The 26,835-nt window shown below is 31.2% G+C and overlaps 1 protein-coding gene across 2 annotated transcripts; it reads right to left on the reverse strand.

Annotated features, from left to right (window-relative positions):
• LOC143067486 (E3 ubiquitin-protein ligase RNF13-like) lies at positions 1 to 26,405 on the reverse strand. 2 transcript variants are annotated; one of them, XM_076240795.1, is made up of 11 exons: positions 26,291 to 26,405; positions 20,663 to 20,782; positions 19,748 to 19,837; positions 19,288 to 19,419; positions 17,038 to 17,131; positions 14,474 to 14,567; positions 13,785 to 13,890; positions 12,632 to 12,725; positions 11,827 to 11,907; positions 7,939 to 8,151; positions 1 to 6,244 (listed from the first exon to the last, which is right to left on the reverse strand). In XM_076240795.1, the coding sequence occupies exons 2-11, from the start codon at positions 20,765 to 20,767 to the stop codon at positions 5,922 to 5,924; spliced, it is 1,332 nt and encodes a 443-aa protein (XP_076096910.1). In that variant the 5' UTR covers positions 20,768 to 20,782; positions 26,291 to 26,405; the 3' UTR covers positions 1 to 5,921. The 2 variants fall into 2 exon arrangements, with proteins under 2 accessions (XP_076096910.1, XP_076096911.1); XM_076240796.1 differs by lacking the exon at positions 17,038 to 17,131 and adding an exon at positions 17,386 to 17,476.
• Between the last annotated feature and the right edge of the window lie 430 nt (positions 26,406 to 26,835).

Genomic DNA, 26,835 nt, shown 5'->3' on the forward strand with positions numbered 1-26,835 from the left:
TATTTTTTTTCATCTTTATTGTATAAATCATTAACAATAATCTGGTATAAATAGGATTATTTTAAGACACTTTTTTAGTTAACAGAATTCCTGAAACTTTACAATGACCAAATACATACATTTATATTTGTTTATTAACAACTTAAAAGTGTGAGATTAAGAGTAACTTGAATTTGATACAACTAAAAATGTATATGAAATCACTAATCACTTCATCAAGGAAGATAGCTCATTCTTTACAACTTTATCAATTCAAAATTAAAAGTATTAAAACCACTTATCACTGAAATGTGAGACGTTTGAAGCCTTTAATATACTTTCATCAGCCCGGTAGACAATGCTTTGGGAATGACATGATTGATAGCATACCTTACATAAATTCTCCAGTGATACATTTAGAAATTGGAAGTTTTTTTATATTCTATTCAGGTCCTTTTTGGTAATATTCATCCTCAAGTGTTCAAGTACTAAGCTTTCAATCTTCTTTTGGTTTTAGCATTCCTAATGGAGATAAATCCAGAGACTTAGAAAGCATCAAATTTTAAAAAGTGGTTTTTTTTTTCATTTTAAAGCAAATACACAAGACAATTTAAAAATAAATTTTTTTCTCAACTCACAAATATTGATATCCACAAAATAAAATAATTTCACAGTAATCAATTATCATAATATTTTATTTACAAATTTAATCATTTTAAGGACTAGAATATTTAAATTGTTTTATAGAAGTTCTGATAATTACACTAGTAATAAATTACAGAAAAAATTGTATAATTGAAGCATATTTACTGCATAGGCAAAATTAAAAAACTGCAAAGCATGAACATATTCCAAATATTAAACAGATTTGAATTCCAAATAAAATAGTTACAACAATTATTTCCCAAGATTATGCCACTTAATAAATGGACTAAATCATCTTTATTATGTATTTAAACAATAAAAAAAATCAAATATCTTACTCAAAGATAACAATATCCAAGTTGTACTGTAGGGTAATTAAGTAAATATATATATATACAAATCGGTCTTACATTTTATTGAAGAATAAAAAAGGTCTATACATTTAAAAAAATTTCTGATGATTTTATTTTATTTTGTTGGGGTAACAGTCATCACAGGAAAATAACTTTATGTTAACTGTTTTGTAAATTTATATAATATCAACTATGTTCTCCCAATCTTTCAGACTCTGTACAAACCTATATTTCTTTGTGCCCAAAAAAGATATTTCATTCATATTCATGTTGGGACAAAGGTTATGTTTACTAAATAATGTTTTAGTCTGGTAACCATAAACACACATTGTGTTTTTATTTCCTTAATTGTTTAAAAGTCTGTAGGTTACCTCAACCTAATGATAATTTATCACATGCAGATTATTCACTTGACAAAGAGATAAGTAAATAAAAAAAGATGAAATCTCCGATTAAGCAAGTTTGGAATAAAGTTGTTTTTGTTTAATTCATAACCAGTTGTTACTTTCTCAGACATCTAAATTTTCACCAAAACTTTTCCTTCAACAACATGAAAATGGAAGGATAACTGCATGTAAACCTTTTTTCTAAACAAAACTGATATCTTAAAGGATTGATAACAACTTTTAGTTTTATTTATAGAGCCAATAAAATATTGTTGTTTTCATTTTGAGTATTTGTTATAATGATAATTGTCTGACATTTACATAAGTAATAGCATAGCATATGATGATGAATATAGGCTCTAAAAAACCACCTTCGAGTTCATTGCATTTTGGTCAAAATCTATGATTTTAGTGAACATTATTTGTGCCATTCATCGTCACTTCCTTCCCATGTTGAGAGAGCGGTTAAAAAATTATGTTGCTATATTGCAAAAATTATTCAGCAATTAAATTCTTATAACTGAAAATTGCTGTCAACAGGGAAATGTGATTAGTATATAACATACAAATATTATTTCTAGTTTATCCTGCATAATGACGATCACAAAGACTCATGATAATAGTGCAGGGATACAAGAGTCCTCTCTATCTGGTAAATGATAGTCATAAGGGCACACATTATTGACAAACTTTTCCTGTGAAGGACATAACTCGAAAGTGGTCTATAATAAAAACACAAATGTAACAATAATGCCCTGTCCCAGAATAAATGTAACAAAAACTACAATAGCTATTACAATTCCTGATCAGTGAAACAACTATCAAAGATCAACACATTTATCAAAATATCACACTTTTACACTAAACTTTAACTTCAAAAAATGTAACTGTAGAACTAGTTATAATTATAACATGAAGTTATCAGGGTTATAAAGGTATGGATTATATTATATATTACATATATACAACTAATATACAACTATTGTATTTGCAATTAAAAACATTGTAAAAATGAAAATTTAATCTACAAAAAGTATATCCCTACTGCATACATGTTATATACCGGTAATTCTTTGGAGCTTTTGTCTAATTAGAAAATATGGCAGTGACATCATAAGAATAATCGTACTTTTTTGATCTTGACTACTTATGAAAAGCTGATCTCTTTACTGTCATCATAACATATTAATTCTAGTTCTAGTTCTCTTCAAAGAGCAGTTTCCCTTTCCATCATACCTAGTAACTCCAACATGAAAAATCCCTACAAAATATCTTTCTGCCAAAGGATAAATAATGACTAAAATTGAAAAGGGATCCACTCTTACAACCAGGTGCTCCGCAGGGCGCAGCTTTATACGACGGCAGAGGTCGAACCCCGAACAGTTGGGGCAAGTATGGACAAAACATTCAAGCGTGATACAGCTCTGAATTTGGATTGTGATCAAATTTTTGACATTACATGGGTTTTTTTTACACAAAACAAATGTCAAGATTTTACAAATCAATTAAAGATTTCTTCTTCAAACTTTTTAAATCTAAAATTAAATAGTTGACACAGCATAGGTTTCTGACACAGAATGAATGTGGTCTAATGAACTTAAAAGTTTTTTTTTGCCTTTGAGCAATTCACTATGCTGTTGAATATTAATCCTCTCAAAAAAATGTTTGAAGAAATTTTCTTTTTATTTATGAAATCTGAAATGAGAAAAATTTAAACCCCCCCCCCCCCTTTTTTTCACATCCCCGTTTCCCTTTCTCCAAAACTGATATCAATTCAAATTTCTAATGGAGTTTGCAACAATAACTACTCTTTTAAATACATCATAAAATATTAAAATGTAAAATAAAGTGCTTGTTATCACTGAATGGTAAAGATTGGTTGGTAGTAAAAGTGAATATACATTGTTTATTGTATAAAACAATAAAAAAAACTTCATCAGCAACATTTTATATTGGCAAATTTCCAATGAAGTTATTTACATAAAGTTATTGGCAAATAAAAATAGAAAATGACATCATAGTCATGTCTGGCAAATGTCCAACATACATTATCTAAAAACATTTTAGATAAGATAAGGAAAAAAAGCTTCATCAGCAACATTTTATATTGGCAAATTTCCAATGAAGTTATTTACATAAAGTTATTGGCAAATAAAAATAGAAAATGACATCATAGTCATGTCTGGCAAATTTCCAACATATATTATCAACTACTATTCTATACAAAGAAAGATAACTCCAATTGAAAATTAATTGCTATTGCACAATATTGTGCAATTAGATATTTCTTGCTATTGTGCAATACTGTGCAATTGAAAATTTCTTGCTATTGCACAATACTTGATATGGAATCCTGATTTGGACCAACTTGAAAACTGGGCCCATAATCAAAAATCAAAGTACATATTTAGATAAAGCATATCAAATAAGCCCAAGAATTTAATTTTTGTTAAAATCAAACTTAGTTTAATTTTGGACCCTTTGGACCTTAATGTAGACCAATTTGAAAACTGGACCAAAAATTAAGAATCTACATACACAGTTAGATTTGGCATATCAAAGAACCCATTTATTCAATTTTTGATGAAATCAAACAAAGTTTAATTTTGGACCCCCATTTGGACCAACTTGAAAACTAGGCCAATAATTAAAAATCTAAGTACATTTTTAAATTCAGCATATCAAAGAACCCCAAGGATTCAATTTTTGTTAAAATCAAACTAAGTTTAATTTTGGACCCTTTGGACCTTAATGTAGACCAATTTGAAAACGGGATCAAAAATTAAGAATCTACATACATAGTTAGATTCGGCATATCAAAGAACCCCAATTATTCAATTTTTGATGAAATCACACAAAGTTCAATTTTGGACCCTTTGGGCCCCTTATTCCTAAACTGTTAGGACCAAAACTCCCAAAATCAAACCCAACCTTCCTTTTATGGTCATAAACCTTGTATTTACATTTCATAGATTTCTATTTACTTATACTAAAGTTATGGTGCAAAAACCAAAAATAATGCTTATTTGGGCCCCTTTTTGGCCCCTAATTCATAAACTGTTGTGACCTCAACTCCAAAAATCAATCCCAACCTTCCTTTTGTGGTCATAAACCTTGTGTTAAAATTTCATTGATTTCTATTTACTTATACTAAAGTTATTGTGCGAAAACCTAGAATAATGCTTATTTGGGCCCTTTTTTGGCCCTTAATTCCTAAACTGTTGGAACCAAAACTGCCAAAATCAATCCCAACCTTCCTTTTGTGGTCATAAACCTTGTGTCAAAATTTCATAGATTTCTATTCACTTAAACTAAAGTTACAGTGCGAAAACCAAGAAAATGCATATTTGGGCCCTTTTTGGCCCCTAATTCCTAAAATGTTGGGACCAAAACTCCCAAAATCAATCCCAACCTTCCTTTTGTGGTCATAAACCTTGTGTTAAAATTTCATTGATTTCTATTCACTTTTACTAAAGTTAGAGTGCGAAAACTAAAAGTATTCGGACGACGACGACGACGACGTGATAGCAATATACGACGAAAAATTTTTCAAATTTTGCGGTCGTATAAAAATGGAGTGTTCTAAAAAATCATAAGGATTATCATATTATCTAATTGTACAAAAATTGAAGAAAAAAACATGAACAAGAGCCATAACAAGAAAACAAGTGCCTTCACTGGTTTGATTACCTATCTGAAAACAGGTTGTCATTCTACAAAATTTCTGTTCAAAATTTCTAATAATAAAAATATCTTTTTATCATACAACAGCATTATGTAATCTAGATCTGTGAAATGATCATAGAATTTTTTATCCGATTCAGAGGATTTTTTCACAATTTTTTACAAAATTAAAAAAAAAAGGATCAAAGTCTAACAAAAAATAAATGTTAGGAAAATGACATTGGAATGCTTACTGTGGACCAAATTGAAACTTAAGGATGTACTTAGGTGAGGTTAGGTAAAACTTTAGAAATTAAGAAATTAAAATTGATACACTAAGCTGGTAGAGCATCAATTAAGGATAAAGATAAGCTAAAAATATTGATAGGTCATGGACCTCCTTTTCGAGATATTTGAGATTTAAAATATGGCGGGAAAAGGCTGACTCGGACTTTTACCTTATATTTGCATTGGTATAATTTGGGTCTCAAAACAAAAGAAAGAAAATTAAGAATCTTCTAAAATTTTTGTAAATGACCTTTCATGAGCTATTAAGTCTTATATGAAAAAATAAATGGGTGTTATGGGGCAAAATATTTTACAGTGTATAGTATGGAAAAACACCAAGGAGTCCGAATATTTGACACAAATTCCAATACTTCACCTAAGTACATCCTTAATTAATTACCAGTATTGATTTGACAGATTAAAAGAATGACCTTGCTTAAATAATAGCACAAAATAGTAGCAAGTGATTTATATGAAGCATAAATATAAATATAACATATATTTAAATAAATAATTTATACAAAATATTTCTAACATTTTATCATGGAGTATCACATCAAAATCGGAATAAAATGAAATAAAACCAAACCACTTTTAAATATCACAATCAAACAACATGATTAACAATTTTATCTGATTTGTCATTGTTGATGACAACTACAACAGTGTTCCCATTAGCACCCTCATCACTATGTTCCCCAATGGAACCCCTTTCAACATTCTCTTCCTCCTCACTCTCTTCATCAGATTCCTCGCTGGAACTTTCATACGTGATATTAATGGCTCCAGTATTTGGTCTAGAATGTGGCTCTGGGCTTTCTCCGACTGTATGGTAAAGTGAATTATCATCCGAGTCTGTATCTGAATCCTCCATTCTGTGAGTACGCACATGAACAGTAGTGACTTCATGTCTTACAGCTTCAGGTAGTCCTGCAGTGAAAAAACAAGTAATTTGGTTTGTCAGATAATGATCTATTAGATATCAACATTTTTGAAATTGTTCTTAAAATATAATATTCATCAAGTCAAAATAACACAGTGCTCATGTTTCTTCAATTAAAACGTAATAAGATATATTAGATAGAGACTCAAAATGATGGGACAAAAATGCAAGGGATAAGGTTGCTGCTTAAGGGGGCTCGCGGGTATAAATCTTTTTTTTTTTTCTAATATAAGATTTTGCTATATTTTTCTATAACTGAACTTTATCATATACTTAATAGATAAATGAAATAAAAAAATGGGGTCACCGTTCATTTAAGCTCACAATCTGCCTCCGAAAGAAGTATACATTTTTGTTAATGTCCTTTTTTCTGTTGAACCAATAGGAGAAATAGAGGTAATTTCGAAATAAAAAAAAGAACTAAATTACAGGAATCGCTTAAATTTTACAATTATTTAGTTAATGTACAGCTTTTTAAAAACAATAATAAAAAATATAGGTCACGGATGACTGAAAAAAGATATTTTAATTTTAATACCAACAAATGGCATTTTTTGCATCAAAGGGAGATAATTTGGAGCTTTTTCAATGATATAAACATTTCAAAAGTCATCTGGGGCCAAATTGAATCTATTTTTTGGTTAATTTTTGTACCATATCATAAAGTAAAAACTATTAGTGTGATAAATAAAATTTGAAATGAAAAAACAAATGTTTAATTTTTTGATGAAATTTTTGTACCCGCAAGCCTCCTTAAATAGAATCTTATATCAAAACCTGTGCAGAGAATGTCAATTAAGCATGAAACAACGAGCCTGGTAACTTATTTAAGAAGGAAACTATCCCAGTTGCATGTAGATACAACACATGACTATATGTTTCTTAGTAAAAGAAGGGAAGCACAGGGTTTTGTTTTAACATATTACAATGATTTATCAAAGATTACTAAGAATTGGACCAAAATGCTGCAGACAAAATGATTCGCTATTACAAAAAACATAAAATTGGTACACTATTATTAATCTAGAATTTTAACCAAAATGAAAACTACTAAAGTAAAATGTTATACCATCTATAAAGTGACTTCTATGAATTTCAACAATTATGTACAAGATAAAAGACGATTGTAAATATCATAAGATAAAAAACAAATATATTGTACTGGTTCCACTCCAATATATTGTACTGGTTCCACTCCATATTTTCAAAATTTTGCTATGAATACTGTATTTTGGTCATAAAAAAACTTCTGTCCAAATTTCATACAAAACCATGTTGGTTTGTCAAAGTTATTGATGTCTAATAAACTTAAACCACAGACTGAACCTTAATGTGAGGTGGCCGACAGAATTAAGAATCACTAGGTCTTGTTTTGACAAAATAAATTTTGCAAGCTCCACAAAAATTAAAATGATTCTAAAATGGCTTTCTGAGAAATTGTGATCAAAATTTTAAGTTGCTGAATCCTCATAGAAATTGACCATATGCTGATTGTCTTCTCATTATCAATTGTTTAAAGTGTTCATGTGTTTAAAGTCATACATGGATTTTTAATTGCTATAATTTGAAAATTCATGTAAAAAAAGGAGTCTCATTTTTTATCATTCACTCTCTCATAAATGCTTTTTTTTATTTAAAACAAATGAACAGAAAAAAAAGTGTCATTTTGACTATTACATACCAGAATTATCAAACGTAGATCTCCTTGGTGTAGTCATTACTTGATTATTGTTGCTCATTAGTAATGGAGTACGTTCATTTGTTGACTCGTTCTCTGTGTCCTCATCTGACGAGTCTGAGTCAGGATTGCTCCCCGGTATAACTTTACGTTTACATACAGGACATGTCTTTTTTCTCTTAGTAAGCCATGGATCTATACACTTAATATGGTAAACTAAAATAATAACAAAATAAAGGTTATAAAATTGTATTAATTCTAATATATTTTGATTCTGGATATATTAATATAGATTATTACATTGATACAAGTGGATTATCGGATTTATCCAATCGAGATAGTTAAATTGTAAATTCTAATATATTTTGATTCTGGATATATTAAAACTATTATCCTTTAATGACAAAGGTCATTGCAATAAGGACATAAACATATTTAGCTGTCATTTTATTTTCAGCAAGCTGGAACAATTTTTTGTTAACTTGTATAGACTGTCCTATCCACCTTTTTGCTTTGTATTTTGTAAGAACAAATAAACCCAATAAATAGCTAATTTGAACTATGTTGCCCCCGAAATGTCCTTGAATATTTATGTGGATGTAAATTGATGTATAAACAACATTTCTATCTATCATGACCCATCAAACACCTTGGTGGACTCCAGGTAGCATGCTGGCCTTAAGTGCAGGATATTGTTGGTTGAATCCAGATTTGGTCAAACATAAGACTAGAAAAGTTGCTGCATCTCTGCTGTGCATGAATCATATAGGAGTTAAGAGCAAAGACTGGTCAGCTAGGAGTCAGAATAATATATCTAGGTGTCAGAATAATGTGTCTAGGTGTCAGAATAATGTGTCTAGGTGTCAGAATAATGTGTCTAGGAGTCACAATAATGTGTCTAGGTGTCTAGGTGTCAGAATAATGTGTCTAGGTGTCAGAATAATGTGTCTAGGAGTCACAATAATGTGTCTAGGTGTCAGAATAATGTATCTAGGTGTCAGAATAATGTATCTAGGAGTCAGAATAATGTGTCTAGGTGTCAGAATAATGTGTCTAGGTGTCAGAATAATGTGTCTAGGAGTCAGAATAATGTGTCTAGGTGTCAGAATAATGTGTCTAGGTGTCAGAATAATGTGTCTAGGTGTCAGAATAATGTGTCTAAGAGTCAGAATAATGTGTCTAGGTGTCAGAATAATGTGTCTAGGAGTCAGAATAATGTGTCTAGGTGTCAGAATAATGTGTAGGAGTCACAATAATGTGTCTAGGTGTCAGAATAATGTGTCTAGGAGTCAGAATAATGTGTCTAGGTGTCAGAATAATGTGTCTAGGAGTCAGAATAATGTGTCTAGGAGTCAGAATAATGTGTCTAGGTGTCAGAATAATGTGTCTAGGAGTCAGAATAATGTGTCTAGGTGTCAGAATAATGTATCTAGGAGTCAGAATAATGTGTCTAGGTGTCAGAATAATGTGTCTAGGAGTCAGAATAATGTGTCTAGGTGTCAGAATAATGTGTCTAGGTGTCAGAATAATGTGTCTAGGAGTCACAATAATGTGTCTAGGTGTCTAGGTGTCAGAATAATGTATCTAGGTGTCAGAATAATGTGTCTAGGAGTCAGAATAATGTGTCTAGGTGTCAGAATAATGTGTCTAGGTGTCAGAATAATGTGTCTAGGAGTCACAATAATGTGTCTAGGTGTCAGAATAATGTGTCTAGGTGTCAGAATAATGTGTCTAGGAGTCACAATAATGTGTCTAGGTGTCAGAATAATGTGTCTAGGTGTCAGAATAATGTGTCTAGGAGTCACAATAATGTGTCTAGGTGTCAGAATAATGTGTCTAGGTGTCAGAATAATGTGTCTAGGAGTCACAATAATGTGTCTAGGTGTCAGAATAATGTGTCTAGGTGTCAGAATAATGTGTCTAGGAGTCAGAATAATGTGTCTAGGTGTCAGAATAATGTATCTAGGTGTCAGAATAATGTATCTAGGAGTCAGAATAATGTGTCTAGGTGTCAGAATAATGTGTCTAGGTGTCAAGGTGTCAGAATAATGTGTAGGAGTCAGAATAATGTGTCTAGGTGTCAGAATAATGTGTCTAGGTGTCAGAATAATGTGTCTAAGAGTCAGAATAATGTGTCTAGGTGTCAGAATAATGTGTCTAGGAGTCAGAATAATGTGTCTAGGTGTCAGAATAATGTGTAGGAGTCACAATAATGTGTCTAGGTGTCTAGGTGTCAGAATAATGTGTCTAGGAGTCAGAATAATGTGTCTAGGTGTCAGAATAATGTGTCTAGGAGTCAGAATAATGTGTCTAGGTGTCAGAATAATGTATCTAGGAGTCAGAATAATGTGTCTAGGTGTCAGAATAATGTGTCTAGGAGTCAGAATAATGTGTCTAGGTGTCAGAATAATGTGTCTAGGTGTCAGAATAATGTGTCTAGGAGTCACAATAATGTGTCTAGGTGTCTAGGTGTCAGAATAATGTATCTAGGTGTCAGAATAATGTGTCTAGGAGTCAGAATAATGTGTCTAGGTGTCAGAATAATGTGTCTAGGAGTCAGAATAATGTGTCTAGGTGTCAGAATAATGTGTCTAGGAGTCACAATAATGTGTCTAGGTGTCTAGGTGTCAGAATAATGTGTCTAGGTGTCAGAATAATGTGTCTAGGAGTCACAATAATGTGTCTAGGTGTCAGAATAATGTGTCTAGGAGTCAGAATAATGTGTCTAGGAGTCAGAATAATGTGTCTAGGTGTCAGAATAATGTGTCTAGGAGTCAGAATAATGTGTCTAGGAGTCAGAATAATGTGTCTAGGTGTCAGAATAATGTGTCTAGGAGTCAGAATAATGTGTCTAGGTGTCAGAATAATGTATCTAGGAGTCAGAATAATGTGTCTAGGTGTCAGAATAATGTGTCAGAATAATGTGTCTAGGAGTCACAATAATGTGTCTAGGTGTCAGAATAATGTGTCTAGGTGTCAGAATAATGTGTCTAGGTGTCACAATAATGTGTCTAGGTGTCAGAATAATGTGTCTAGGTGTCAGAATAATGTGTCTAGGAGTCACAATAATGTGTCTAGGTGTCAGAATAATGTGTCTAGGAGTCAGAATAATGTGTCTAGGTGTCAGAATAATGTGTCTAGGTGTCAGAATAATGTGTCTAGGAGTCAGAATAATGTGTCTAGGTGTCAGAATAATGTGTCTAGGTGTCAGAATAATGTATCTAGGTGTCAGAATAATGTGTCTAAGTGTCAGAATAATGTGTCTAAGTGTCAGAATAATGTGTCTAGGAGTCAGAATAATGTATCTAGGTGTCAGAATAATGTGTCTAGGTGTCAGAATAATGTGTCTAGGTGTCAGAATAATGTGTCTAGGAGTCAAAATAATGTGTCTAGGTGTCAGAATAATGTATCTAGGTGTCAGAATAATGTATCTAGGTGTCAGAATAATGTATCTAGGTGTCAGAATAATGTGTCTATGTGTCAGAATAATGTGTCTAGGAGTCAGAATAATGTGTCTAGGTGTCAGAATAATGTGTCTAGGAGTCAGAATAATGTATCTAGGTGTCAGAATAATGTGTCTAGGTGTCAGAATGATGTGTCTAGGTGTCAGAATAATGTGTCTAGGTGTCAGAATAATGTGTCTAGGTGGCCATGGTTCCCATGTCTTCCTGCAGACATGTAGTCAACTAGCATTTTTAAATCTCATTTTAACACATGCTCATCCTGATAAGCATGACATACCATGTCTCTTAAACTATGTGTTTGTAATGAGCTCTTATTCCACTTGAAATATGTTACATTCTACCACCTTATGTATTATATTCGGTTGCTGAACAGTAGGCCTTAAAGAAGGTCAGCTGACAAAAATTCTGATTTGATAATAATACTAACCATGAGCACATGGCAGGACCCTTAACTTTTCGCCCTCTTCATAATCATCCAAACAAATTGCACATACATCATACACATCACCTGGAAAAGATCAAACATATTTGTTTAAATATTTGTAAACAATTTTCTTTATCCTTCACTTGTATTGTCATAACATTGATTTATTCACACAATAAATAGTGCCTTAACTTCAGAGATTTTGTTTATCTGGTATTTGAGTCATTTAATGATTGGACATATTTAAATGACAAAAGTCAGAAATAAAAGTAATTTATAGTTCGTTTGTTAAAACTGGATTTGTTTATATCTCAACAATGCTCAAGCCTCCAGTCTCAAACAAAAAATCAGAAATGCTATACATATAATATTCCATTCAAGGACAGTCACACCAGTATGAAGTTGATTTAGCATTTCTGTCATATGGCATCAGAATTAAATAACAAGATCAATAGGCCATATATTTTCTATTGACCTCGCTGACCTCGTTTCCTGCCTGAGGCCCTTTAAATATTCCTGACCATTTCAACAATTTTCTTTTCACACTAATCTGTTTTAGGAAGTTTACAATTTACTTTAGGAAGGCTACAATAAACTACTTTAATACTCATCAGTATTTTGGAGTACTGAATTTGGAAATAACCAGGCTTCCTTGAAATTATAACACATTTATATTCAGTTTTCCATTCTAATATAAAATCTATTCTGATAACACCATGGTAAATATAAGAGCCAAGAGAGAGAACACAGATTGTTGTAGCTGAAGAAAATACTGTTCAATCAAATATATAGATTTATAACAAAATACCTTTTTTAAACTTCTTGATGGGAATCTTTTTCAGATGTTTAGTTGAAAGCCTGGACTTCCTCTTCTTATGTAGATCACGACAAAATCTAACAAGCTGAAAATACAATATAATTATCAAATGTATCACTCTTACTCCATTTCTCTAATTATATACTGGTAACACTTTTTAAAAGACGATGTACATTCATAAATGTGTTTATCATGTGTTTATGCTGCAATGTATGCCACCTAAAATCAAATTTGTTAATCTAAACAGCAAACAGTCTATTAATCTGAGTCCAGACCCTAATTAAGAATGCACATGTATTTCAAAAAGTTCACATCATAATAAACATAAGTCCTCAGTTTAAAGCTGATGATAACCTTCAGGGGTCCCAACCAATAAAGATCTATACTTAACTATTCTTAACACCAAAACTTACCCTAATCCATACCTAAACCTAACACTAGCCCTAACCCTAAAATCTAAACCTAACCAAAAACATCACCTTACCTAACCAAGTAACCATAACAATGAATGAACCTTAACTCTAAAATATAGAGACCCTTAAAGTAAAAGAAGGCCAACTTCATGATAACATACATTAAATCTTAATCTTAATGGATGTGATGGTTTTATTGAAGCCTGAAGCACATGTTTTATAAAGATGTCCTCCTTATGATGATTTTAGAAACCATTTATATTATAAGTTGCTGAAACTTTTAACAAATATTTTAAAACTTAAGACGATGACCAAAGGTTAGTGTTTTTATTCTCAGATGTAAATATGATACCTACATGTGTGTATGTCAAAACCTGTTATTGGATTTTAAAAAGACATTGAAATTTATATATATTGTAAATAGTATTTTATTTCATATTGTTTAATGAATTATATCTATGCATTTTAAAAGTCTCTTACCATTCTGTATAAAATGGCTCTCATTTTATTTAGTATAGTTTTACTATGTATATTTATTGATTGTACTTATTGAGAGATGAGACTTTAATAATACATTGATTTGAAATGATTGGATTGACTAACAAAAATATAGAAACAAACACAGACAAAAATCTATGACTGGTAGGCTGGGCATAATATTAGTGATATTCTAAAACCTAACATGTAAGCGTCTACAATTTTCTACTGTACAATATGACAAATTAACTTACCATAAATATTAACATCAACACAAAACAGGTGCCAACAACTATAGCAAATGGCCATAACAAATAGGGTTTAAAGTCAAACCCTTCTTTATCTATTTTTACAAGATACCTGAAATAATAAATCAATATAATGATAGCTCTTACTTCTTCATGGTTTAACTAAAATATTTAAATATCTGAATATCAAAAGCTGCCAAGAGTGTGAAAAAAGAAGCCAGTTTACAATACCTAGTTCCCTATCAGTTAAAAGTTCATTGTTTGAAACAAAATTCTAATCTGATCTGTAAATTGTCATGGTGTAAACTATTTGACAAATATGTCATGTCCATCTCTTCAAGCATGAGAAAAATAGTGTTGAAAATTTTCTAAGGACCATTACTCTGCACAAAATTATCAGACTGGAACAAAATTAGAATTTAATTTAACTTGTCAGGATAAAACTATATACCAATTTTTTAATCAATATCTTCGTGGGTAGGGGACTAATAATTGCTGGTTAAAATAAACCTAAATCAGAGGGGGAGTATACATGCTTTTTTCTATTTTATGTAATTTTCATGCACCTACAGGTCTGTAAAAATATGAAAAACTATTGAAACAGAAATAAATTTAAATGTAAAATAGTTGTAGTAAGTTTAGAAGAAAAATTTTTACCTTACAGTAAGAAAAGAATGGTAATTAATGTTACATACCTGCCGTCAGAGGCATTAAACACATAATATTTCCCTAAATTATCACCGTCATAGTAACCAACAAATACTGATGGAATGTGTACTTGATCTGCATCTGGAAGGAAAAATAATCATTTTATCATTTATCCTAAAAAATTACATCAACAAAACAGAACTATGTGGTTATATTTCAAGAAATTAGCAATAAAGTATTGTTCAGGTATGTACAGTATTAAGTTACTTGGCATCTTATTTAACAATAAGCAAACATCTACTTATGGTTACTGTAACAATCATGACATGACTGGGAGTATATCCAGTGTTTGAGATTCTTAGGTAAGTAAATAGCTAGACACAAATATTGTGATTGAGAATATACCCACTTTTTGAGAGTAAAATATTTTATCAGCACAAATTATATAAAGGTTTTATTTAAATTTTAACTGCTTTATAAATTGAATCTATATGGTGTATAATGAGATGTTAAGAAATTTGCTACAGAAGAAATCAATTATTTCGAAACAATACTTTTAGAATCAAAGAATACATTAGATATTGAAATCATCAGAAAATAGTTTCAATAAGTGTACATGTATATCTGTTTCAATGATAGCTAGTGTTCATTTTATTACAATATTGGTAATACCAGAACAGTCAGGACAAAGAAATGCAAGTAGTCACACAGTACAGAAGTTCATTCAGTTATGTCATAGCTTGAAGAGTATTATGCATTCATGCTTTAAAAGATGTTTTCTCCATTATCCCTAAAAGTCTTAATTTGCCTTCTGTCTAAAATATTACCATGTACTACGAATATGTTCATCAGTTAATAATGCAAAGGAAACTAGTTACTCCAGGGTTAACTCTGTCCAACTTTATCTTCCCCATAAATAAGGAGTTATCCAGAACCATTTAATGTGGCATAAGGTAATACTTTGGTTTCATCATTATTCATTGGATAAAAATTTTCTTGAATTTCGTCGGTATAGGTAAATAAAAAATTTAAATGTTCAACTAAATACACATAATTTCAATTTGCTTAAGGATGTACTTAGGTGAGGTTAGGTGAAAATTAATAAATAAAGAATAAAGAATTTAGAATTGATGCTATAAACTGGTAGAACATCAATTAAGGATAAAGATAAGCTAAAAATATTGATAGGTCATGGACCTTCTTTTCGAGATATTTTGGATTTAAAATATGGTGGGAAAAGGCTGACTCGGACTTTTACCTTATATTTGCATTGATATTATGTGGGTCTCAAAACAAAAGAAAGAAAATCAAGAGTTTACTAAAATTTTGGTAAATGACCTTTCATGGGCTATTAATTCTTATATGAAAAAATAAATGGGTGTAATGAAGCAAAATATTTTACCTTGTATTGTATGGAAAAACACCAAGGAGTCCTAACATTTGACCCGAATTCCAAAACCTAACCTTAAGACAAAACCATCCCTTATCCAAGAAAATTTATGAATCCAAAGTACAAGCCAAAGGAAAGGTTTTTTCTGGTCTTTTTTGGTCTTGTCAATTTGCTGATAATCAAGATTTTTAACATATTTTCACAAAATAGCTAAGCAAATGCTTTAAAGAAATATCAATAGCTGTGGCTTGATAGATAAATTTAACTGTGATATAAGAACTTGTTAGTTTTTAGCAAAACAGACAGGCTTATTTCAGGTAGATATTATAACAAAGGCTAGAGAATGGTTATCACCCAAGATAATGTAAATTTACAAATTCCACAAATTTTTCTGTATGCATTTATCGTTGTTAAACAAAGGACAAAAATGTCTGAATTTTTATTTCGATTTCAGGAAATGCAGCATCCACATTATTTCTGCATGTATTTGTCATTGCAGTTGTTGAAAAATGGACATAAAAGGTTCACATTTTAAGTGTTTAGGAAATGTAATCGTTCCTTAGCTTTAGGGATTTATAAAAGGTATTCATTTTAATATTGTCCTAATGGATTTATGTAGTAGAGCAATAAAAAGGATTGTTAGAGATAACTGTAATTTTACCTGTGAAAATGAAAGATTTTTACCTGAACAAAAAGTTGTAACTCAAAAGTTGATTCCTTTCCTTGCACAAAAGAAAGGATTAATTCAAATGAAAGGTTAAGATCATCTTTACCACTTTCTGTTTGCTTCTTACAACCATACCATGCCACATTTATTTTGATTAAAATAATGTTTATTATATTAAACCTTTATCAAATACCTTACCCGTCAGAAAAATATTAGTCCAAAACTTAATTTTAATCAGATAAACATTTTCCAAAAGCTAAGATTTGTTTCACAATTCTCTCAATGGTAAATGCTTTAGCATCTTTAGTAACTAGCAGTAAAATTTGACCAATTACTGAGGAAATATTAGTCACATACAATTGCATTAGAGTTAAACTATGAATTATACAGGTACTTCATTTAATAATCCTCATAATCATTGTTTTCAGTACATTTGTATTTCAAATTATTTATTTAAATTATGCTCATCATATTTGAAATCAAAATTTTATTGTTGAGAATTGAAAATCCTGTATTGTCTAGTCTCCACTTATTTTTCTGACAATACAACCAACCTTTTCCTCCTTTCATTTTTTCCCTTTTTTCTCCTTCTGATTTTTTATTATGTACAATAACACCACTGTAGCCAAGTCTTTGTGCAGCAAGCACCTGTAAAAGGAACAAGGAGATTGGGGCTGATCAGGATGTGCACTAGAAAACTGGAGTAATTTGTCAACCATTGTATCAACCACATCAATAACTCATGTTTCTGATAGAAGCCTAACCATTTATATCGCCATACGCTTCTTTCCAAATTTCTCATAGACCTTCATTACCAGTTGATTTGATGGAGATTATGTGCTGGATGTGGCGTCTAGTGTAGAAGCAAAGGAAAGCTGATATTTGGCTTTGTTTATACTCACATTCACTACCACCCATATTGATCAGTTCTTCATCTGGGTATTGATTATGTACAATAACAGCAGAAAAATTCATTTGTTGAGCAATGTAAACCTAAAATAAGATCTATTCTATGGAAAAAATACTCTCTAATCATTGGAATGAGTTTGTAAGTTTGTTTTTATTCAGATATATAAGGTCATTTTCATATATTTTGTTGTTGAAATAGAAGATCTTTAGATTGTCTGCCATTAAACTTTTATTAATGTAATTGTGTTTCTTTTCAGCTTTACAGCAGAACAGTTTTTCTTTAAATAAGAGGGTTGATCAATTTTCATTGTTATACTGTAAAGTTTTTCTTCAAATAAGTAGGTTGATCAATTTTCATTGTTATACTGTAAACCAACTTATTTTTCGTGGATACTTCATTTCTCGTTTATCATTTTTTAGTCCACTTCACACGTTTTAATTTTGCCATTTTCTAATATATATACTTGATGAGGCTTAATAAGGAAAGATCCAAGTTTTACATATTTGCGACAATTTATATTCACATTTTTTTTCTATTCACGAAAATAAATCGCTCATGAAATTTAGTTGGTTAAGTATACTTATATGTATTATTCTGACAACAATACATGTAGTAACTAGACGATACCATAAACATTGTCTTGAACATGTTATAATATATTATGGAAGTTTCGGACAGTTAAGTATGACTATAATAGATATTTAAGGAATGACTGTAATATTTTTTCTGTCTATGAAGAAATAACATTAAAAATTTGGTGCACACTGAATAATGCGTGTAGTGGGTTATTTAACAGTGTGCACCACATTTTTTATGTTATTTCGAATAGACAGAAAAAATATTACAGTCACTTCTTATAATTTAATTATAAATTCCATTTTAAACCGTGGAAAAACATGAAAAACGTTGATGACGTCACGGTCACATGACTAAATTATGTCTATGGGCTCATAACAAAATAACGTCAGCCAATCAGAAGACGCGTTACATCCAAAATTAAATTATAAGAAGATGTGGTATGAGTGCATTGTTTATATCTAGAATATAACAGTTTTACAAAAACTCCAGGATTGTTCAAACAAGGGCTAACATTTGTTGGTAAATCACAGATAATCATTTAAATTACACTCCATCTTTTGCATCTAGTGTTTCAAACTGTCATTATAGTTGTGTGGTTCTTATACTCAGAAAAAAATATACAGAGATTTACATATGTTGTCTGTATTTTAATGTGATAGTATATATTTATGATGCTAATGCTTAAATTTAAATTGAAAAACTTATAAGGCAGCAACCATTTGATTTTCTGGGGGGGGCTATGGTTTTTTTTTCTGGACAAATTTTTTTTTTCGCCTGCGGCGAAAAACAATCTATTTTTTTCGCGACAAGTCGAAAGCAATTTTTTTATTTCAATTTTAGCATTACATATAGTGGCAGCTGAGGGTGAAACAAACAATTTTTTTTTCTCAGAATCAAAAACAAATTGTTTTTTTTTTTCCAAAAACTGGAAACAAACTTTTTTTTCCAAAAAAAACCATAGCCCCCCCCAGAAAATCAAATGGTTGCTGCCTAATATGCAAAACATTTAAAGTCAATCAACCATGACTGAAGGGAGAGAGCCAAAATAATACTCATGGAAATCAGATGTGTTTGATCTGTAGAAACTGCATACAAAATAGTATTGACCTTCCACTTGGGGTTTGCCTTACACTGATCACCTAATAACAAACTAAAACATGTAAACTAAGCAAAAAATTCACAGTCAATAGACCATGACTAGGGCGACAAATAATTAAGTTTTCAGATAACAAACAGTAAATTCAAAAATATGGTTTTGTTCTGAAATATAATAAATTCATGAATACAGACAACTTCACACATAATGATAGCATACCATCTGATCAAATTTACACCCTGCTCTTGCCATAAGAGCAATCCATGGCTGATCAATGGTGAATTGTTGTGGTTTTGGTTCATAATGTACACAGGAGTTACTTGGTGATGGTTTCAAATATATCAAGTATCCCTAAAACAAAACAAAAACATTGATACAATCATCAAAATTGAACTTGTTTATACACAGCCTCTAACAAATTCCTAATCTAAAATTATTATCACAAATCAACCAGCACATAATATCAAGAATTCGGCATTATTGAATATGTATATCATGTAACAAGATTTTTTTCTGAGTATCTGATATTAAAGATTTGCTTAAAGTTCTATTAGAATAAGTAGTTATCTACATTTTCAATATCTTGGGAAAGTTTGAATGAACATTTTATTGGTCTATATTTTGTATTATTGAATATGCAATGTGTGTCAAGGTCTCATTTCGAAAATCAAATACAAACCGTGAGACCGTCCTCGGGTAAGTCTGAACCAAACTGTGCGGGTTCATCAGGGAAATGGATTCCTGCAGTACTATTCTCATGTTTGTCTAACTGTAAAACAGTAACAATAAATCAAATGTTTAGGTATTCAAAAATAGGTTTTTAAATATTGATAATCTTATTAATTTTTTTTCAAATTCAATCAAACAGTCATAGAAAGTAACCTTTTCTGGACACCAAGTGTTGACAACCTGTTAAAACATAATCATCTCTTACATGTATATATTTATTGACATTTTAAGTTTTATTCATTTGTAAGAAATTCAAGCATCATTAATATTTGGTTGTGTCATCTGGAATAACCCAGTTAGTAAAATAGACAATATTTGTACAGTGCATCAGATAATTCCTTCAGTCGGAGCATGCAGAGAGAGGCTTATCAAGTGTTTCTCCTGTTTGGTACCTTTTAAAAATACATTTTATAGGCTGGATATATTTGTAATATTTCGTAATACCAATTTTTCAGGATTAAGAAGACATATAAATAGTGAAAAGCAGAGCTGAGATGAGATAATATCCTGAGAAACTGAAAGGGAAATGTGTAACAGTGTTTCAAGTCAATCTGTTCATTTTTTTTCTCCTTCTCATCAATCAGTATGAAATTTTGAGGTGTTTCAAATTATAAAATACAAAATGGTTGACATGACAGGTTTAGAAAGTAAAGTTTGGCCAAATCTATAGGGAGATCTGAATTTACAGCTTGAAGTCATCTTTTCCCAAAAATGAGATTTCATACAATACATTTAGCATGTTTAGCTAGAATAAGTTGAATTAATTTTTGTTCATACAAGCCTAACATAAAAGATATCATACATTTTTATGTAAGTCTGGGTTTTTTTCCCCAAGCAAAATACTAAATGTTATGAACTGACTTACGACAACAACATCACAATTAACACATGATGCATGGAACATCAAAATCAAGTTCACCACTGTAAAAACATACAACCGAGTCACATGGTTTGGAACATCATAAGGCATGACTACTCGTTAAAACTGAAATAAAAACATTTAGAATTAACACATGATGCATGGAACATCAAAATCAAGTTCACCACTGTAAAAACATACAACCGAGTCACATGGTACGGAACATCATAAGTCATGACTACTCGTTAAAACTGAAATATAATAATATATACTGTAGATTTAAAATCATTTAACAGAGATAACAATGATGGTTTATAAGTATCATAGGTGGATAGATATAAGAAGATTTGGTATGAGTGCCAAATGAGATAACTCTCCATCCAAGTCACAATTTGTAAAATTAAACAAACGACTACTACTACACATCAGATTCCTGACTTAGGATAGGTGCAAACAAATGCAGCAGGTAAGCAGGTTTAATATGTACCAACAATGTGTCAGCAAGATGACCCCTGATTTTGATAGGGTTCTTCCACAGTTTGTGGTGTTTCAGGCTTAAAACATTTGATGTATTGTTTTGTAGAGTGTTGTTTGTCTTTTCAGGGTTTTTTCCCCATTAATTATTTTGTCCATCTCCCTGAAGACTAATATACATGATATATGAGTTTTGAATCTACCTAAATTTCACCTACCGGTGTTTTCTGCTTTTTTTCTGACAATTTTGGCAATTCCCAACAATGTATGTTTTTATGCTTGGAAAATAACAACATCTGATACAATATAAATTTATATAAATTTATATATCATGTATATAATATTATATCTTTGTTTTCATATTGTGTCCTTGACACTTACAGTATCTATTAAATGTAACAATTTCATGTTATCACTAATCAGCACAGGATGGTTTATTTTGTACATGTACAAGTAACATAAAATGTAGTATGAAATAAGAAATGCTTATACAATGTACAACAATGTACATGTACCTTAAGCTGTAAAATGTTTGTAAATTTTATAATCAGCTGATCATTGATTTTATTTTCATATGACATTGGTTTCATAACAAGTGAGAAATGGATATCTCTTGATATCACCCTGAGTTATAATAATAAACGAGCCTTCAGCGAATTTATTATTACCATTTAAATGAAATAACATGAGATGATATCAAGCTACATGTATATCTCATTTTCAAAAGTTGTTAAACATGTTAAACCCAGATTTCTCTTGTGGTCAGGGGCGTAGCTAGGTACTCATTCAACTGTAGGCACAAATCGGCAGGGGGTCCGGAAAACAGATTTCAGCGTTTTGGCTGCAAAATTTTATGCACAAAAATATTAAATTTTCTGGTTATTTAATCATGATAATTATAATATACATGATGAAAAGTTCGAAGAATTATTAATAATTTACCATAACATCTGAATGGTGAATTAAATAACGCAGTACAATTGGAAAATCAAATATTAAAAAAATTATTTACAATATTTACTGCCCAGTATAGATCCGCATATCCCTTTAATTAAGCAGTATACCCTGTTTGATATTTTCAAATCTATTCCGTTATGATCGATATATACGTTTAACTTAAAAAAGAAGGACGAAAGATACCAAAGAAACAGTCAAACTCATAAATCTAAAACAAACTGACAACGCTATGGCTAAAAATGAAAAAAGACAAACAAACAACAGCACACATGACACAACATAGAAAACTAAAGAATAAACAACACGAACACGAATTGATAGTACATATTGACGATACTTCATTAAAAACCAGATGCTCCGCAGGGTGCAGCTTTATACGACCGCAGAGGTTGAACCCTGAACGGTTGGGGTAAGTATGGACACAACATTCAAGCTGGATACAGCTCTAAATTTGAATTGTGATTAAATAGTTGACACAGCATAGGTTTCTGACACAGAATGAATGTGGTCTAATGAACTTAAAATTTTTTTTTTGTCTTGAGCAATTCACTATGCTGTTGAATATTAATCCTCTCAAAAAAATGTTTGAAGAAATTTTCTTTTTATTTATGAAATCTGAAATGAGAAAAATTTAACCCCCCCCCCCATTTTTTTTTCACATCCCCCTTTCCCTTTTTCCAAAACTGATCTCAATTCAAATTTCTAATGGAGTTTGCAACAATAACTACTCATTTAAATACATCATAAAATATTAAAATGTAACAAAAGGTGCTTGTTATCACTGAATGGTAAAGATTGTTTTAATTTATCAGTTGGTAGTAAAAGTGAATATACATTGTATATTGTATAAAACAATGATTTAAGTTGATTCAACTACTATTCTGGACACAGAAAGATAAATCCAATTGAAATATCAATTATATATATTGTATAAAACAATGATTTAAGTTGATTCAACTACTATTCTGGACAAAGAAAGATAACTCCAATTGAAATTGCAATTAGATATTTCTTGCTATTGCGCAATACTGTGCAAATGAAAATATTTGCTATTGCACAATACTGTGCAATTGAAGATTTCTTGCTATTGCACAATACTGTGCAATTGAAAATTTCTTGCTATTGCACAATACTGTGCAATTGAAGATTTCTTGCTATTGCTGAATACTGTGCAATTGAAAATTTCTTGCTATTGCACAATACTTAATGTAATAATTTTGGATCCTGATTTGAACCAACTTGAAAACTGAGCCCATAATCAAAAATCTAAGTACATGTTTAGATTCAGCATATCAAAAAAGGCCAAGAATTCAATTTTTGTTAAAATCAAACTTAGTTTAATTTTGGACCCTTTGGACTTTAATGTAGACCAATTTGATAAGGGGACCAAAAATTAAGAATCTACATACACAGTTAGATTTGGCATATCAAAGAACCCCAATTATTCAATTTTTGATGAAATCAAACAAAGTTTAATTTTGGACCCCGATTTGGATCTACATACACAGTTAGATTCGGCATATCAAAGAACCTCAATTATTCAATTTTTGATGAAATAAAACAAAATTCAATTTTGGACCCTTTGAGCCCCTTATTCCTATACTATAATCAAACCCAACCTTCCTTTTGTGGTCATAAACCTTGTGTCAAAATTCCATAGATTTCTATTCACTTAAACTAAAGTTATAGTGCGAAAACCAAGAAAATGCTTATTTGGGCCCTTTTTGGCCCCTAATTCCTAAAATGTTGGGACCAAAACTCCCAAAATCAATCCCAACCTTCCTTTTGTGGTCATAAACCTTGTGTTAAAATTTCATTGATTTCTATTTACTTTTACTAAAGTTAGAGTGCGAAAACTAAAAGTATCCGGACGACGACGACGCTGGACGACGACGACGCAGGACGACGACGCCAACGTGATAGCAATATACGACGAAAAATTAAAATTTTTGCAGTCGTATAAAAAAATAGGCATGTGTACGTAATCACTGATATTACTATATAATAACACCATCTTTCTGGCTAGAAAGACATCAACCATCAATCTTTTGATTCTTAAACCTTCACCCTAGCCACACAAACACATACACACATAGTCGATGCCTAATGCAAAAGTTCTGTTCTGTTCATACTAACGTAACAAAATTCAAGAAATTCATATTTCTTTATATCCCGCTCTACTGTAAAATCCCTACCTGCTTAGGAATTTGAATAATTGTGGTCATTACACGTAGATAATAAAATAAACACAACAGGGAGCTTAGTCCTGTAATATGTGTTGTACAGGACGAAGGTCTGGAAATTTGAAAATGCCATGCATTGGAAAATGAAGGATTATTGGATAGGAGCAGAAACTTTGCCTTTCAGTAGACCAACTTTGAACTCCTCAAAGAGTGGCATTGATTCTCTCTACAACTAGGCATAAAGATTAATTGTCCCCATTCTAACCAGACGTGACTACGTATTTATACATTTAAAATTGTGGACAAAATTGCCCTTTCAAAATTTCCATGTGGGAGCTTTAATGGGGAAATTCCCCGCAAATAGTAAAAGTTGGCAGGTATGAAACTGGTATGTACTGATAGTAATGCAAATTTATATTAAATATCAATGATTAATCACAAAAAGTTTCTATCAAACTAACTTGCAGGGAAAAAATTAACATGAATAACAATTGTTTACGCTAACGTAATTGTTGCTGGAAATGCAATGGCTATGGCTTGCTTTCCACTACTTTCCTCACAGACGAGACAAATAGCTATAGGTTGAACATGTTGAAATTGCAGGAAGATCTTTGTAAACAAATGAATAATGAATTATACATTTTTGGACATTGTATATATCATCTTTATGTAAGCTAATTCATAGCAAGAAATGAAATAGTCTTAGTTTCAAAGATCTAGTTGTTGGACAATTTAATTTTAATTGATTAAGAACTAGATCAATCTACATTTGAGTTAGATAACTTCATGTATATAGATATGGTAATCACTTGAAATATCTGGTATCAGAATAGAATACATTTTTTGTAACTGCCAACTTAATGTTTTTTCCAAAAGCCCATGGGGGTTTTGCGTGCAAGATGGCTCTTATAGTAATTAGAAACCCCAAAGGGGGCCTTCAAATGTATTTGTATGTTGTTTTTTTTTTTTTTTGCTTCTCCATACCTTTCAGAGCCTATAGCCATTGTAAAATGAACTGTTTTGTTTAAAATTGTAGACAAAATTGCTCTTTCAAAATTTCCATTTGGGAGCTCTCATGCCATGGGGGATATCCCCTTCAAATAGTGACAGTTGGCAAGTCAGAGTTGGCACGTATGATACAGCAAAACCTTTCTTAAACCTGGACTTTAAATTAGCAGCAACATGATGATGTGACATCAGGTCTCCAGTACATGAACCTCCAGTATACAAGATGAATGTCGTGCTCTCTGCATATTAAAACACACTTAAAACAAATCCTGATGGGATGTGTATGAAATAATAGTGTGAACATGAAGCGAGCCACACTTGATCAATCAAACATAAATCCCCATGATAATGCACATGATGCAGGTGTCTTCAGTTTTGGGATAATATAACAATCTTATAATATAGACGATGTAACTGTAACTAAGCACATCTCAAGATTAAAGTATGCCCCTAACTTTAAAATAATTAAAAACAAAGGACTTCACTGTGGGTGGTGTCATTGGGTTCCAAGCGTGACTGGGGATTGCCGATTTTTTGTAAGAGTGACACCTGAAAGTTATTGTGTCGTGAAAACGGGAAATGAGGTCTAAGGGGACCCAGGAAATGACAAAACAATGAGAATTGCTTACGTACATAGTGTAAGTGGGATACGGGAATCTGACAAAACAGTAAGCGGGATCCGGGATCAGAACCCCCCCACATGAGACCCCTTCACTGATTATACAATAAGTCAATATACAAAATCACACACAAAAAAAAAAAAAAAAAACACAATTCACCATAGTATTATGATTACCAAGTTCGGATGAAAGGAAAGTCTGAGTGATAGGTTTAATATTCAGTCAGAGTTGTTTCAAGTTATCAACATGTGAAGTGATTCACGAACAGCCATATTCCTCACGCAGTTACTGTGTCAAATCAAAGCAAGGAATAGAAAGAAATGTCATAACATGCAACCAGTAAGTGTAGTTACATAGTTACATGAGAATCACATCTATCAATATTATCTTACATATTTTCCTATATCATTTGATGTCTTTGATTCAAAATTCCAGAAAGTATCAAATGTTTACATCTTGAAAAATCGACAAATGGATTCAATCACGTGATATGAAACAGGGGAAGTAATTCAATATTAAACTAGAGGCTCTCAAGAGTCTGTGTCGCTCATATACGTGATGTCGTGATCATGTATCAAGTGTGGTTTTGGAAATCATGTAAACTAAGGTTAAAATCATATTAAATAGTACAAGATAATAACAATTGACGCCAAGTTTTGTTTAATTCGGCCCAGTAGTTTAAGCAGGTTATCCCAGTCTTACACTGAATATAGTTTGCCGGCATTATTTCAGTGACAGCAGCATGCCTAACGTTAGAGACTGAGTGTGTAGAATGGGTTCTCAACTAAAAATTGTAATTCTCATCTGCTAAAGGAGAATTTTTTGTCATTTTTTTAATTTTTAAGGTAAAATCATGTTGTATTTTACTAAATTTTTCAATGTCCGGAGAAAATGTTACTGCCATGTTCCATATTCGGAATATTTCTACTATATTGCA

This window comes from Mytilus galloprovincialis, chromosome 3 (assembly GCF_965363235.1).
Source record: "Mytilus galloprovincialis chromosome 3, xbMytGall1.hap1.1, whole genome shotgun sequence".
In the NCBI taxonomy this organism is placed as follows: Eukaryota; Metazoa; Mollusca; class Bivalvia; order Mytilida; family Mytilidae; genus Mytilus; species Mytilus galloprovincialis.

Bases quoted from the DNA above. Each gene is read 5' to 3' on its own strand.
- LOC143067486 (XM_076240795.1), bottom strand. From the start codon at position 20,767: ATGCCTTATGATGTTCCAAACCATGTGACTCGGTTGTATGTTTTTACA. The intron at 17,132-19,287 runs GTATGCTATCAT...TTCCTTTTACAG, and splicing joins GGTGTAAATTTGATCAGATG to GTGCTTGCTGCACAAAGACT. The intron at 6,245-7,938 runs GTATGTAATAGT...TTTTCACTGCAG, and splicing joins ATCTACGTTTGATAATTCTG to GACTACCTGAAGCTGTAAGA.